Genomic DNA, 15,230 nt, shown 5'->3' with positions numbered 1-15,230 from the left:
AGCATCTCAAAAGTCTATAGACTAACTATAAATATTTTCATTAGGCTTTTGCTGAAACATGGTTCCTTCTTTGATTTTAAGTAATGGTGATAAAACTTTGCCAGAAGTTTTTGTTGCAGCTCTGTGGAGCAGTATAGTGTAGCACAGGATATCTGAATGATTTAGGTTCTGTTTTTCTGTGTACTTGACCTGTATTGGCTATGGAGGAAAGTAAGATCAAGAATGTCAAGTTATTTTTCTCTTTTCAGGTGTCTTGGGTTGCCCACGGACTTGCCTTCATGCTATTTTGAACATCCTGGAGAAGGGTACTGAGACAAGGAGTGGGCCTACAGCAGTTCAGGAATCTCCCCACCTTGCAGAACTCTGTTACCAGGTATTCAGCATATTTTCTGTGGGCATATACTGAAAGTAGACTCTAAATAAAATTGGCTACTTCTTGGCTGGTGAACACAGATGGTTGATGACTCTGATAATAGTTTAATTTTTAAAATTAATATGTCAGGTTTCCATCTAGAGTGAACTCTTACTATTTTACCTGCTTCTGTTTAAAAAGTATCTTGCAGCATCACAGAAATCAAAGGATCTGCACTCATGTAAGAAACTTGGAATTAGGATACAGGTGTAAAACTTAACCTAAATATTTTTAGTCAGCCTTTAATTCCATTGTGACATGTGCCAATTTTAATTTTTTTTTAATTTTGGAAGTGTAGTATGATAGCAAATTACATAAAATTCCAACTAAGCCAGTGAAACTCTCTGCTTTATTCTGCAGCTGTGAGAGAATGTATGTATGTGTGACTGAGAGGGTGTCAGGTGGGGGAGACAGCTGAGTTAGACAGATGTGTGAGGTAGCTGATGCTTGCACACTTGTACCATGTTGAAAATCCATGGGCTCTAGAAAGGATTTTAAACATTATTAAAAGCAAAAGGCAATTCTGTAGAAGCAGGAAAAATTTATTGCATTTCTTGTTTTGGTGGACCTGTGGACAGAAAAAGACTCATTTTTAAGTGAGCTGAACAAACAGGCTCATCTGTTGTCCTGTTGTGAACAAACAGCCATTGTGGTCATCCACATGCTGGTAGTCCTTTAAAATCGTAATTCAACATCTGTTACAAATAATCTGTTCAACTTTGAAGAAAACTGATGGAAAATTTACTGGAAATACTGATAATCCTGTTTGAGCAGTAGAAAAGTATTATGCTTCTTTTGATTTGGTGGTTGGTTTGTTTTAAAATAAATTCCATACATGGATATCTACTGTTTCTGATTGTCAGGTGATCTATCAGTTGTGTGCGTGCTCTGACACTTCAGGTCCAACTATGAGATATCTGAGGACCAGTCAGGATTTCTTATTCACTCAGCTGCAGTACTTGCCATTTTCTATCAAAGGTAATTTTCATGCTATGATAAGATTGTGCATGCTTAAAATTCAATGCATTTTTTGACTCCTTAGGAGTGAAAGAAGAAACATAGGTAGCATTATTAAACTGAATTTATTATAGGCTCTACTAATCATTTAATTCTGCAAAAATTGATCTCTCCCTACTTAAGAAGTTTAGATTTTTAGTGCTTCTGAACTTGCGGCAAAGAATGTTATCTTTGGAGTGTACTAAGTCTCCAGAACCACATCCTAATCTGTATTGCAATTATCATTGTAGTTTTGTTAGACCTTACTATGGGAAAAAAAATATTGAAAAGAATATTATGAAGAACCAAGGGATTATAAGGCTGATGGTTGTAACCACCTGTGTCTCCCCTTTCTTTGAATAAAGTACTTTTAAGCTAGTAGGTATGTTTTATATTTCAAACCAAGATTTCTCAGGTGTCTTAAACTGAATAAATGTACTTTATCAGATGCTTGACCATCAGTCTTTTGTTCAATGCCAGTAAACTTAGCATTCAAGTACATGTATCCAGCGTGTATAAAGTGCTTTAGATGATTCTTATGTAACTTAGGAATCTCTATTAGATGAAGATAGGAAGATTTTAGGAGACCTGTGTTCCAGTCTCATCAATTTTGATTAAAACTACAGTTCACTTGGGTAAATGCCTGGTTATTTTCACTGAAATTGTAACTGACCCCATTGGCTCACGAAGCACTACATTCTTCACAGTGACTGTTGTAATGGTTGTGTCCAGTTTGGTTGTGTATGTGTATGTGCTTATTGCATATATGTATATGATTTATTTTCAAAATAACCACATGTTCATTTATTGGCTTTTGTCAGATCTCTGTCTTTTTGTTTTGTAAACAATTGGTAAGCAAATAATTACTAATGACATCCTCTAAAAATCCTTTCCTTGGAGTAAGTAATATTATTTATGCTGTTTTATAATTGTTGCCTTATCCCTGTCCAGAACATGAGATTTCAACACTCAACCAAATGTCGTGGCTAATGAAGACTGCAGCTATCGAAATGCGAGTGACGTCCCTGAACCGCCAGCGCTCCCACACGCAGAGGCTGCTGCATCTGCTGCTCGATGACATGCCTGTGAAGCCATACCTGGGTAAGAGTGACTTATGGTGAGGCTGAATAGGCTGCAGTAAATGGAGAATGAGAGACTTCATTTGAATTCTGTTCTTCATAAGCTTGTGGCTGTTCATTTGTGGTATGGGAAGAAAGATGATTGCAGACTCTAAAGTGAAAGAAAGCAGGGCATCGTTTTGTTCATTGCTGGTAGAAAAATTAAAAACAATTTATGTGGTGGGATGGGGAATATTAAAAATGAATTAAACTTGTGGAATAATTTGTTTTGAGCTGCTGTTCAGAAACGTTACAAAATAGGAAAGGTGGACAGTCTTCCATGGTAAACAGTTTAAGACAAAGTTTCTCTGTCTTAATGTCTTTCACAAGCTGTGAACCCTCTCACAGAAGATAGTAGCTACACATCAATTTTGCTTTTAACATTATAACATCACAAAAGTGGTATTTCATCCCAATGCAGTGTAAAATTCAATGTTGAATAAAAAGGCAAGATTTCAGAGGTTTAGAACAGGGAAGAGGTAAATTAAGAAAAATAAAACCAGATGGCAATAAAACTCTTTACATGAAGAAGGTAGAATAAATGGAAGATATTTTAACAGGCTACTGCAGTATGGTGTTTTCCCTTACTTTTATCAGCCTGAGCACTCTCTTCCTCCTAGTGAGGATCTGAGTATGGGAAGCTGTGCTCAGATATGCTTCTCATTTTATGGTGTCTATCCAACTGCATTATTCATACTGAAGAGTGAGATGTCTATTTAAGCATTTCTAGGATTTTCTGATCTGTATATAATAACTGGATAGCTGTTGTCAGATAAGTATTTTTTTCATTTGATTAAGTTCAAGGGTATATTGTATTAGAAGGCTTTGATGTGAAAGGTTTATCAGTTTATCATTGTGCTCTGTCTTTCACTATTAATAAAGTAGGTTATATTTTTCACTTAGATTTGTTTTTGTAATTTATTTAGTATGTTTTATTACCTTCAGCTGATGGTGAAGGAGGGATGGAAGACGAAAGTCGATCAGTCAGTGGATTTCTCCACTTTGACACTGCTTCCAAAGGTAACTGTTATGACTGTTGATTATTGATCAATAAAGTGTATCTGCTCCTGAACAGGCAGGAGGGCCACTTCCAGAAAGGACACTTCAGAAAAGAAAGTAATAGGTGTTCTAAACAGCAGCAGTACATGAAACAATTTTATTCAGTGTGGGGAAAAAAAAAAGAACCTTGATACAGACATTTGGAGTGAGTGAAAAAAACTGAACTGGAAAGGCAATTTGAAGAGTATGTTTAGGTATCTGTGCAAGGATGAAATGGGAGAGTGGCAGTCTATCAAATTAATTTCTAACAAGTAGAAACAGTGAGACTGTTGCTAAGTCTGAACATATTTGTATTTTCATGGCAAAGAATGTAAGTCCCACATAAATTAATAAATTCAGATTCTTTATGGTTTCTCAACAAAAGACTGCAATGGTTATAATTGAAGACCAGCCTGGTTTCATTTTGGAGAAAAAATTAGTCTTGTGTTTGTAAATATTGGATGACATGCATGTATAACAGGAGAACTGTGCAATATAAGACATCTTAAGGATTTAAAGCCTTAGATGTCTTGAAATGTTTTTAAACCTGTTACATAGGTTGATAGCACTTTCTGAAGATTCAATGCTTTCTTTTGAAACTTTACACATTAAACTGAAGATTTAGATTTACAAAGGTAAATTAGGCTCTTTTTGTTAATTTTTTTGTTTCCCCTTGACACTTCTGAATACAATTTGAATTGATTTGCATTTCCAGTACGCAGAAAGATCTTAAATATCCTGGATTCAATTGACTTCAGTCAGGACATTCCAGAGCCTTTACAACTGGATTTTTTTGACCGGGCTCAAATTGAGCAAGTCATTACTAATTGTGAGCACAAGAATGCACGTGGACAAGTGGTCTGCAATGTCAAGGTTAGCATTGGTCTTTGTTTTCAAGTTGCATGTGCTATTTTATAACTTAATAATTGAAAAAAAAATCAATGTGTTAATAATACTTTGAAACTTGCTTTTACATAAAAGGTGTATGTTTCAGATATGTATTTCTTTGGTTGCTAGTACACAACTACATATGTGTAGTTGTGTAATTGTACTACATGTACAATTACATGTGCAATGTTGTGTACTGTGGTAGTTCTTGGAGGCTTTACTTATGAATGTATCACATTGTGACAAGTACTTGACATGTGTATTATAAATTGTCCTGAAGAATTTGTGACCCTAAAAAATGGGTAAAACTTGTTTGAATCCCAGTCCATCTGTTGCAACTGCTGCTATGCAGCCATCTCCTAGATTCTTTTAGGAGATACAAATACATTTCCTTTGTCACTTGTCCTAGTTTTGACTCAAGTACTGTTAATTTTCTTCATAGTAGCTGGTATAGTATTGTGTTTTGGATTTAGGATGACAGTAATGTTCCCAACACTTCATCCTTTAGCTATTCCTAAGCAATATTTATTTAATGAAGGACTTTTCAACTTCTCAAACAACCCCCCAGTGAGTAGGCTGTGGGCACAGGAATCTGGGAGGAGACACAGCCAGGACAGCTGACCCAAAACTTGCCAAAGGTCCATACCATGTGATACCATGCTCAGTGTATAAAATAAGGGAACAGCTGGCTGTGGGCTGCTGCTCAGGAGCTGGCTGGGCAGTGGTTGGCAGGTAGTGAGCAATTGCATTTGTGCATCCCTTGTTTGAATTAGTTTAAATGGTGTATTGTTCCCCCCTGCTTTCCTTTTCTGTTCTATTAAAGTGTCTTTAACTCAACCCACAAAATTTCACTTTGTTTTTCCCCCAGTTCTCTCCCCTACCCCACTGGGGCAGGGAGTGAATTGCTGTGTGGTGTTTATCTACCTGCCAGGTTAAACTGGTACAATCATTTAAGTGTCACTTGTAATTTCAGTATGTTCACAGAGTTCTGGTTGCAGAAGTCAATGCCCTTCAAGGAATGGCAGCAATAGGCCAGAGACCTTTACTTATGGAGGTAAGTACAGAAAAAGTTAACTGTTTGTTGTTGCTCTTGGTGGATTCATAGCCTGTCAAGCAGTAAGCATTACTATAAAAGATTGTGAATTTGAGTCCTAACTTAGAGTTAGTAATTCCTCAAGACAAAAACCCCAAAACTGATAAGCTAGGGTACTTCTTACCATACTGTTCTCTGAACAGCTGGCCTGTGGTCTGTTTTGTTTTTTCCTTTAACCTCTTCCCTCCTCATTAGTGATAACAATTGCAGCTCCTCACCCCACTGTACAGAAAGCAGTTACACACTGATGTCAAGACTGGCTGTTCAAGTACAAGCATGTTCATCTTATGGCCAAGATCATTTTGCCTTTCTCTCACAGGGGATGCTGATTTATTTCTCCTTTTTTCTACACAGATATAATTTCAGTGAACTTGGAGATTCAAAGATGGCAGGAAACTCAGAAAATAACTAAATTAAGTTGAAATTGCTTACATGGATGCAAGGATAAAGGGGAAATTACTCAGACTAAATGGGAAAAAAAAGCACAAATAGTTTCTTCATAGTTGTTTTTGTTTCGATTTTAAAGTGCTAGAAAAGAATTTTCCTGGTTGATTTTTTTTCCTATGAGATTGAGACATTAATGATGTCTGCCTTGTGAAAAGCAGCTCAGAAATGGAATGGGCTACCTTATTAAAGTAGTAGTAGCACCTTCTTTCTAGTAAGCTGAAGACTTAACATTTTATTCTGAAGACTACTGCTAATAGAAAAAATTGTCATCTTGAAGTCTGTCTTGGCAATGAATTTCTTTTAGCACATAGTAACTGAGTTTCTTTGTGGTGGGTTTGCAGGAGATCAACACTATCCTGCAGTACGTGGTGGAGCGCAACAAGCTGCTGCAGTGCCTCCATGCCAAGAGGCATGCTCTGGAGTCCTGGAGACAGCTGGTGGAAATCATCCTCACTGCCTGCCCCCAGGACCTCATCCAGGCTGAGGACAGGCAGCTGATTATCCGGGATCTCTTGCAGGATGTGCATGACAAGGTAGTGCTCTGCTGGAAATCAGCCCGCTCCTTGGACTTTGTTGCTGCATCTGTTTATGTGAAAGTGCTGCAATTTTGATTGTAATCCAAAAAAATGTTGTCTGCCTTTAGTATTCGTTTTAGTTTTCTGATTGCTGCTATGCTGATAGATGAGACAGAGATGATACTTTGTATTCTTGCATAGCTACTGTTGAACTGTGAACCATATATTGACAGATTTCAGAGGTATTTCAGTATCATCCAGCATGATGGTAGTCTGGCAAAGGTGTGTGAAAAAGAAACCCCCTGCTTTGATGAGAAACAAAAAAACTTACTGAAGGCTGAAGGCAAACTGCTGCATTTGCTAATTTACTGCATCTAGATGACTCACTGCAAATCCTACTGCTGCTGCTTTTGAAAAATTAGAGTTGAATGAAGCTTCATAGTAGAACAACTAAAGATTTTACAGTTAGAAGGGCTTTTGGAAGTATGAGAGTTTGTCTTAAAAGTCTAGGTGTTTTACTGCTGAGTTGTAGTAATAATTTTTGAGACAGACTAGACAGTTACTACTGACCCATCCATTCCAAAAGGCAAAATTTAATGAAGGATTGTTATATTTTTTAGTCTTCTGGGGCATTATTCTTTTTTTAATTTATTACAAGAGATATGTGCTTTGTAGTTCTGATTAATAGAGTTTTGTTTTGAGAAATATATATTAAAAAGTTTATCTTTTCAAGGAAAAAAGTAACCTTTTTGGATTTTGTTTTTGTTACTACCATTATTTTTTTCTGTAGGAGTTACCTAAAAGTTACCTATTTTTAGTGGAGTGCTGGTTTTGTTTTTTATTTGAACTGAATGAAAAAAAAAAACAGGAAACAAGGAAGGTCTTCACTAGCTGAAGAAATTTCTTTCCTAAAATCTTTACAAAGAGGAAATTCCAGACTCTTAATGTTCTGTAACATCTTGGTGAAGACTTTTGTGAAGTTGAGAATAAAAATTGTTTCTGGCTACTGCAAATAATTGAACTACTGTTCAGAATTACTACATTGCTTAAAAGGAAAGCTCCTTCAGCATTAGCAATAAAGATCACAGATCTACCTTCCAAGTAATAGAGTGAGCAAAAACAATACATGGAAACTTCTTGTTAGTGTTTTTCCACATTGTCTTAATGCGTCTTTGATGCTCAACCCTTTGGGTTTTTTAAGTAGTACCTTCACATTTTTATTGGTAATAAAATGGCTGTATAGCAAAGCAGATACCAGTTATTTTTTTCCTAGCTTAGGTTTAAATATTTTACTAATAAAACAGCTCAAATGTCAACACATTTGAGATGTTTTATTAGTAAAATATTTAAACCTAAGCTATCCAGATTTGATTATGAGTCTGCCTGTGATTTATGTAAAAAAATCCAGAAGGCTAGTGGTCTTCTCAATTAAAATATGTTCAACTCAGGTTTCTAAACAAGTTTCTGACATTACTGATTTTTATGTGTTTTAAATACTGTCATGTTAATGAAATCCTTATGCATACATAAATTTAATAGTTGTGAGAGGCTAATTTAACTACTTTAATGACTCATGAAATCAGACACTTTTAAGCTTTTTTTTTTCTCTTTTGCCTTTTTTTTGGTCTTTCTACTTCTGTATTAAGATCCTTGATGATGATGCAGCTCAGGAGTTGATGCCGGTGGTGGCAGGGGCTGTGTTCACCCTGACTGCCCACCTGAGCCAGTCTGTGAAAACGGAGCAGAAACAGCCACTTGCACTCTCCATGGCAGGACAGTCCCAGTATGTCTTGATGCTGGATGGTTCTTTTACTTCATCACCTGGCTCTGAGAGCATATCCATGGGTTTTGCTTCCGTTGGTGACTCCTCCCTCCACATCATCTTAAAAAAGCTGCTGGATTTCATTTTGAAAACAGGTGTGTTGACTTCTGCAGGGCGTGTATGTGAATTCCAACTGCCAAGAGTCAAAAGATGGGCTGAGCTGCTTTCAGATACTGCAGTGAAGATTTTTGTTACAGTCAGATCGATCATACATCATTAATATAGATGTAAGCAATGTTAATAGCAAAAAAAATTAGCCAACACTTAAAAAAATCTGAATAACAAACATAAGAGAAATATGTAAGTGATTGTAAAGAGAATTTAATATTTTCATTCTTTTAGAACAGCATAAACTTGCTGAATTTACTCATAAATACACTTTTATGCAAACAGTAGAACTTAACCTTAAGGAATATAGTTCTATTTACTTTTGCCAGCACTGCCATAGGAAAGTTAAATTAAGTGCCAGTGGAAGATGGCATTATGGAATTTACATTTGTTTGGTTTTAATTGTGAATGTTTCTTGTTAACAGGTGGTGGCTTCCAGAGAGTGAGGACACACCTTTATGGATCACTGCTTTATTATTTGCAGATTGCCCAGAGACCAGATGAACCAGACACTTTAGAAGCAGGTACGGTCCCAACTGTATTTGGAAAAAAGCAAAAAAGTTATTAAACCCTGGAGAGTACAGTTTCTGCATGCTGAGTTGTCTTCTGGAAATAGATGGAAAACATCTTGCTCTAAGAGCTTCTGAAATAAATTGCTTATGCCTTCACATAGCATAGTGATCTTATTTAAAAAAACCTAAAACAAATTCCAAAGCAAAAAAAGCGCAAAACACCAACCACACAAAAAAACCTCAAAACAAACCCCAAGGTTTGTTTATAATTTCATACCCTTTCTCTTCCTTTATCTGAAGATCTCCCTAGGGGGGGAACAAACACAAAAGCCTCACACATACCCCACCACCATCTCCTCCCAAAAAAATAAGCAAAAAATACGCCAACCAGAGTTGCTGTTAATACTTGAGTGCTTATGGTAAATATCACATTCTCTCTGTGAGTGGCTAAAATACTTGAGTTATTAGTGTTTCTAATAATTGTTCAGACAGGAATTGAGAAGAAATCTTGGGGCTAGTTACCTGCATGCAGACTTTTACTTGGCCTGGGTTTTGAGTAGTAAAAGGAAAAAAACAAACTATGAATTTGTTATGACCCCTTTGAAGTGTATGACTGACTTTGGTTTCATTCTCTCTCATTTAAGTCACATTGTTAATTTAGCTCACACTGAATTCTTTGGTCCCAGTAAAAGTTCACAGAATCTTAGGATGGTTTGGGTTGGAAGGGACCTTTAAAATGATTTCATTCTAACCTCCTGCCGTGGGCAGGGACACCAGACCAGGTTGCTCTAAGCCTCATCCAACCTGGCCTTGAACACTTCCAGTTTTAGGCCTATTAGTTTATCTATGTAACAAGTACTGAACATTTGAATTATTTTAAGCAGACTATTTACAAGGGTGTGTATGTATACAGGATAACACTTTTTTTGCTCTGGCTGGTCTGTGTGATATTCAAGGGAGGGTGGATTTGTAGAACATTTGCAGTTCATTTAAAAACCCTTGACTTTGTTTGGGGCATTTCTGTTGCAAGGGTACAGAGAATGCCCTGAAGGATGTAGCTAAGTTAATGCTAAGATGCTATCTTTGAATGTTTTCATTTTTTGTTTTATTTGCTTTTTACAGCTAAAAAAACTATGTGGGAACATTTGACAGCTCCTGAAGATATGTTTAGTAAATTGCAACGGGAAAACATGGCAACTATTGAGAGTTATGGGGCAGCTCTGATGGAGGTGGTCTGTCGTGATGCTTGTGATGGCCATGAGATAGGCAGGGTAAATGAATCTGTTCTTTTAAAAGTACTGTTCTGTTTGTCTTAAAGAACATCATCTGTGCAGAGATGGGAAGTTTCATGAGGTAGAACTAGAACATTTCTATAGATACAGGATCTGTTTCATGTTTCTGTCCTCCCACTCATCCTTCAAGCTGCTGAAAGTAGAGCCATACGTGCATATTAATTTTTTTCTCAACGAGGCTATGTGCCCTATTGTTTAAAAATAAGGGTAGAAAGCTCTGCTGCAATAGATATAGGTAGAGACCCTTGTTACAATTACTTGTTAGCATTTTTAAGTCATGGACTTATTTGGGAAGATGTGACTTCATCACAAAGTAATTTCTGATAGTAGCCAGTAGCTGAGAATTTCCTCAGAAGGCAAACTAGTTTTAAATAGTAATTGTGCTTGAGGCAATACTTCCTTAAAATATTTTGCCTTAGTTGTTGGTCAACAATATCTGTAATGTTTTTTAAAAGAATAGTAGAGAAAAGTAATTGGCTCATACTGTCCTAGTGTCAAGAAATCTTAAAATATTTTTCACATAAATGGTTGCAATTGTAGTGAAGAAATGCATTCTGCTTAGAAGAAGCTGATATGAGAAACTGCTTAGCATTTCATACTTCTAGGTATTTATTAAAAATCTCATCTTATATGTTTAATTCTGTTTTGATTTGTTTGTTTTTCTTCCCTCATCCCAGATGCTGGCATTGGCTTTACTCGATCACATTGTTTCAGTAGACAAGCAGCAGCAGTGGCTGTTGTATCTCTCGAATAGTGGCTACCTGAAGGTGCTTGTGGACAGCCTGGCAGATGATGATCTGGCTCTTCAGAGCTTGCTCACACCTCAGCCCCCTTTGCTCAAGGCGCTGTACACTTATGAGTCCAAAATGGTAACAGTACTTTAGAAATGAATTTGTGTTACAGTGTTCATTTTTTAATTTTACTTTTTAGTAAAAGTTGTTTGTCTACACTTTGCATTGATTGTACTCAGAGATATTGTTAAGGAAGCTTTCCTGTCTGACCATTCAAGAGCACTCTGGCAGTCACACTTGCACCACCAGAGATTTGAACTGCTGGGACCAAAGCCCACTTGTAGCTAGTGGCTCCAGTGATCGATGGGTGCCTCGCTTTACGCTCACCACACTCACACACTCAGACCAGGTTTCCTTACTGGTTTGACCCCAGGTTTTCTAGGGCAGTCTCAGACATCTGGATCCTTAAAATGATTTAATCATGGTGCAACACCAGAACAAGAGCCCGAGCTGGTGCCTCTGAGGAGAGACCCTGAACAAAGGAACTCCTGGGTTTTTGTACTCTCAGCAGTCTGCGTGAGTCAGTCTGGGGTCTTCAGCTGTGTCCTTGCCTCCTGCCATGTCTCCTGAGTGTCCAGTCCTCTGGCTGGTGCCCCACATCCCTCGTGCCCTTTGTTTTGCAAAGGGTGGGCAGTTCACAGGCTCTTGCTTGGGGCTCCTGCCACCCAGAGCTCAATCTGCAGCTTCACACTGAGCTACCTCCAGTAATACCTGAAGGTATTACTTAAGGATATTTTACTAAAATAACATATTTGAAATTATACAAAAATCAAGTGAGAAAGTAGACTATATAAGCCTCATTGTGCATCTCCAAGACTTAACCTTCTCTGCTGTTGTGTAGGCATTCCTCACTCGAATAGCCAAAAGTCAGCAAGGTGCGTTAGAGCTGCTGCGGTCCGGCGTCATTGTGCGGCTGGCACAGTGCCAGGTGTATGACATGCGACCCGAAACAGACCACCAGGGGTAAGTGTGGCTGCCCTGGCTGGGGGGGAGACCAGAACACAGTCTTCCTGGAAGCACATCGCATCTTTCTATAGCCTCATGATTTTTGAGTAGTACTTGTGAGTTTATTCTTTATGTGTGCGTTTCTTAAACCTATCAGTTCAGTTTAAAGCTACCTTTCATTGAGAGGAAAATTTCAGATGTGGGTATGACGTTGTACTTGCATCCTAATTACTTAGACTACCTAAAATTGATATCTCAGATAAAACTGATGATTATTATTATTAAATAATTTATACTGTTATGTTTGACAAATAGCTTACACTGTAAACTTATTCTGGAGGCTTTGCAGTTTGTGAAGGGCAGAGTCTGTCCTCCACCATAAAGCATTGAGAGACCAGTGAATTAAATGCTATTTCAGGAATATTTCATTATGTGTTTGAAAAAAAGTATTCATAGTTATATATTGCTTGGCAAGTTTCTTGATGTGCCACTTGGCAAATTTAGTACCACATTAGTCATTGTGAGGTGATTGAGAGAAGATCTCAGAGAAAGAAATTCCATATTTAGGGGAAATTACCTGGGTTGATTTCAAGCCTTGGTTCCTTTTTTAAACTCACAGTTCTTAGTTACACAGAGAGTTGAAATGCTTTGGAAAAATTTAGGACTTAGACAAAGTATACTATTTGAAAGTTCCAATTAGACATAATAAGATTGTATAAAACCTACAGTACATTTGGGGAGGACTGTATTTAACAGTTGCTTTAGAATTAAGTACACCTCTTCCTAAAATGTTTGAGAATACCTAGTTTTGTATATCAGTAAGCAGGTATGGTATTTCTGCAACAAAGTTATCTAGTTTAGTGTAGCATAATACAAAGAAGTAATTTTCCCTGCTTACAGAAAATGTCTGGCAGCAGCTGTGTATCATAAATGTGTTGCTTTTCCAATAGAAAGTCAGTTCAGGTCTAGACATCTTATTGAAATACAAATGGGTTTAGGTTCTTGATTGATTGTAGGCTGAGGCTCTGCCTCACTAGTGGATTTCACTCTTCTTGCACTCTTTATCTTTTGTTTTCTCCCTTCTTTTTATGCGTCCTAAGATTGTATGCAATGAGAGATCCCCCAGTGTTCATTCCTGCCCCAGTGGAGCGTTACCGCCAGATTCTGCTTCCAGCTCTCCAGCTGTGCCAGGTGATCCTCACGTCCAGCATGGCACAACACTTGCAGGCTGCAGGACAGGTAAGTTGCAAAACTTGCTTGAGTACCACTGGTATTGCTCATTCAAAGAAATTGTGTGCCTTTGCTCTGACAGTAAGTTGTTTTGGTGTTTTTAAATCCCATCCTCACTGGTACACGAGGTCTATTAAAGTTCTTCAGAAGCATTGTTTCCTCTCTGCTTGCCGTTAAATTTTGAGTCATTCATATTTTCTGTTTTTTTCTTGTGGTGCAGGTTTTGCAGTTCCTCATTTCCCATTCAGATACAATCCAGGCGATCCTGAGGTGTCAAGATGTAAGTGCTGGATCTCTCCAGGAGCTGGCCTCCCTGACAGGAATAATCAGCAAGGCAGCATTGCCTGGTAGGAACTGCAGTTTTGAAGTCTCAACCCCATTTGCATGAATCTCAGGCTTTGTTTTCTGTAAAGAAACAGTAAGACAGAAGAGAATATCCATGACAATACAGTTGTGTTTTTTTTTAATATGTAGAGCTCTGATAAAAATCGAGAAATGCTAAATAATTTTTTCTTGAAGTAAAGATGCAGTAGACATAGTGCTCTTACCCATATGTATCTGACTTCCCATTTTCTTTTCATCATGCTACCTCACACTAAGTACTTTTTGTCTTGGAGGCGATTTACAAATAGAAGTGCTCAAAGCATCTGTGGTCTCTTCAAAAAACAATTTTTATTCAATAAGTTCTATAACTGAGGAAATTAAGATAGTAAATTGTTTGTATACCCATTTTTTTAATGTCTTCTTTGTTTTTATTTGTTTAAAATATAAAGTTTCCTGGGGGAAAGCACTGCAGATTAGCATACTGCCATTTTTCTTGAGTGACTTCTTCACAAAGGGCTAATAATGATTGTGATGGATATAGTGGTTTCTTCTGCATGCTCACCAGTTCAAAATAACTTCTCTATTTTGATTTAATGGTTTTCTTTGTTCAGGAGAGATGTCTGACTACTGTAGAAAGGAGTGCAGAACTGTAGGTTAAGCCCAGGTGCTTCTTTGCTTACAGTATACAGAGCTTTGCACAACAGCTGTAGTTTCCATGCCAGCCTCCCTTCCTCCTTGCCCTCATTTGATTACTTATCAGAACAGTAAGCTTCATGCTCTCATGCATCTCCTGGTAGCTGCATTCATATCTGAATGTTTTGCTCAAAAAATATGCAAAATACAAGTGGAATGTTTGGCTGAAATATTTCTGAACAATGCTTGTATTTAAATGTATATAATGCACAAATCTGTTAAAAAACCCCCAAACAGTTACTTAATGGCTGTGTCTTTTATCAGGAGTGCTAAATGAGCTGGACATGGATGTTAATGAAGGGACACAGATGGAGCTACAAGGACACATAGGGCGATTTCAGGTAATAAAGTCATATATTTAAGCCATGTCCTTTTAGAATTGGCTGCCTTGATGTGTTTCTTCCTGGTTTTTTACTTTGAATAGTAGCAATTGGGAAAGAGATGTTTTCCAGCATCAAGAAGAATGTGTGAGGATTTTTTTCATGGGAGTGGGATGGGGTTTTGATGGTCTGTTTTTTGGTGTCTCCCCACACTTCTCTGTGCATTAGAAAAGATAACACTTGACAACATCAGGGTTGCATCAGGGACTTTGTTTCCCTTCCTAGCTTAGGACTTGGGTGAAGAGAAAAATTTGAAGCCAACACCAAAGCATGTGAAGTAATGCAGAAACAGTCTGTTACCACTTTGGCCACAATCATGTCTCCAGCTCAACAATTTGGTGTATCAGACATGCTAGTGGTTCATTTATTTGTTACTGAAGTAGTTTTTGTACTCTGCTTTTACTGGATGTTAGATTTTGTTTATCTGTATAGGTAAAGGTGTTTTAGGTGTGGGAATGGGTAAACCTAAACTGTCATTGATAGTATTCTTTATAATAGTCTGCAAGACACACAAGAAAAGTTGTGCATTTGTGAATTGCTCTCATTTCTCATTGGCAGTGTTTTAGGGTGCCATTATTTTCTAAATTAAATCAAGGTAAGTTAAAACACTAAAAACTTACATTTTG

General features: G+C 37.4%; 1 protein-coding gene across 1 annotated transcript in view; it reads left to right on the top strand.

Moving 5' to 3' along the window:
• Nucleotides 1-15,230, top strand: part of NUP205 (nucleoporin 205) — a 45,618-nt gene that overhangs the window by 24,424 nt on the left and 5,964 nt on the right. The window contains exons 22-36 of the mRNA XM_054277714.1: nucleotides 249-373; nucleotides 1,276-1,390; nucleotides 2,360-2,509; nucleotides 3,472-3,546; nucleotides 4,280-4,437; nucleotides 5,426-5,506; nucleotides 6,334-6,525; nucleotides 8,154-8,424; nucleotides 8,863-8,961; nucleotides 10,072-10,220; nucleotides 10,919-11,110; nucleotides 11,874-11,995; nucleotides 13,078-13,216; nucleotides 13,428-13,554; nucleotides 14,489-14,565. Coding sequence (XP_054133689.1) covers nucleotides 249-373; nucleotides 1,276-1,390; nucleotides 2,360-2,509; nucleotides 3,472-3,546; nucleotides 4,280-4,437; nucleotides 5,426-5,506; nucleotides 6,334-6,525; nucleotides 8,154-8,424; nucleotides 8,863-8,961; nucleotides 10,072-10,220; nucleotides 10,919-11,110; nucleotides 11,874-11,995; nucleotides 13,078-13,216; nucleotides 13,428-13,554; nucleotides 14,489-14,565 — 2,072 coding nt within the window. The remainder of the gene's footprint in view (nucleotides 1-248; nucleotides 374-1,275; nucleotides 1,391-2,359; nucleotides 2,510-3,471; nucleotides 3,547-4,279; nucleotides 4,438-5,425; nucleotides 5,507-6,333; nucleotides 6,526-8,153; nucleotides 8,425-8,862; nucleotides 8,962-10,071; nucleotides 10,221-10,918; nucleotides 11,111-11,873; nucleotides 11,996-13,077; nucleotides 13,217-13,427; nucleotides 13,555-14,488; nucleotides 14,566-15,230) is intronic.

This window comes from Melozone crissalis, unplaced genomic scaffold (genome assembly GCF_028551555.1).
Source record: "Melozone crissalis strain CALT ecotype California unplaced genomic scaffold, PUWL_Pcris_2 ptg000004l_1, whole genome shotgun sequence".
Classification (NCBI taxonomy): domain Eukaryota; kingdom Metazoa; phylum Chordata; class Aves; order Passeriformes; family Passerellidae; genus Melozone; species Melozone crissalis.
The sequence above is the reverse complement of the archived record's forward strand: the minus strand, read 5'-3'. Positions and strand labels throughout refer to the sequence as shown.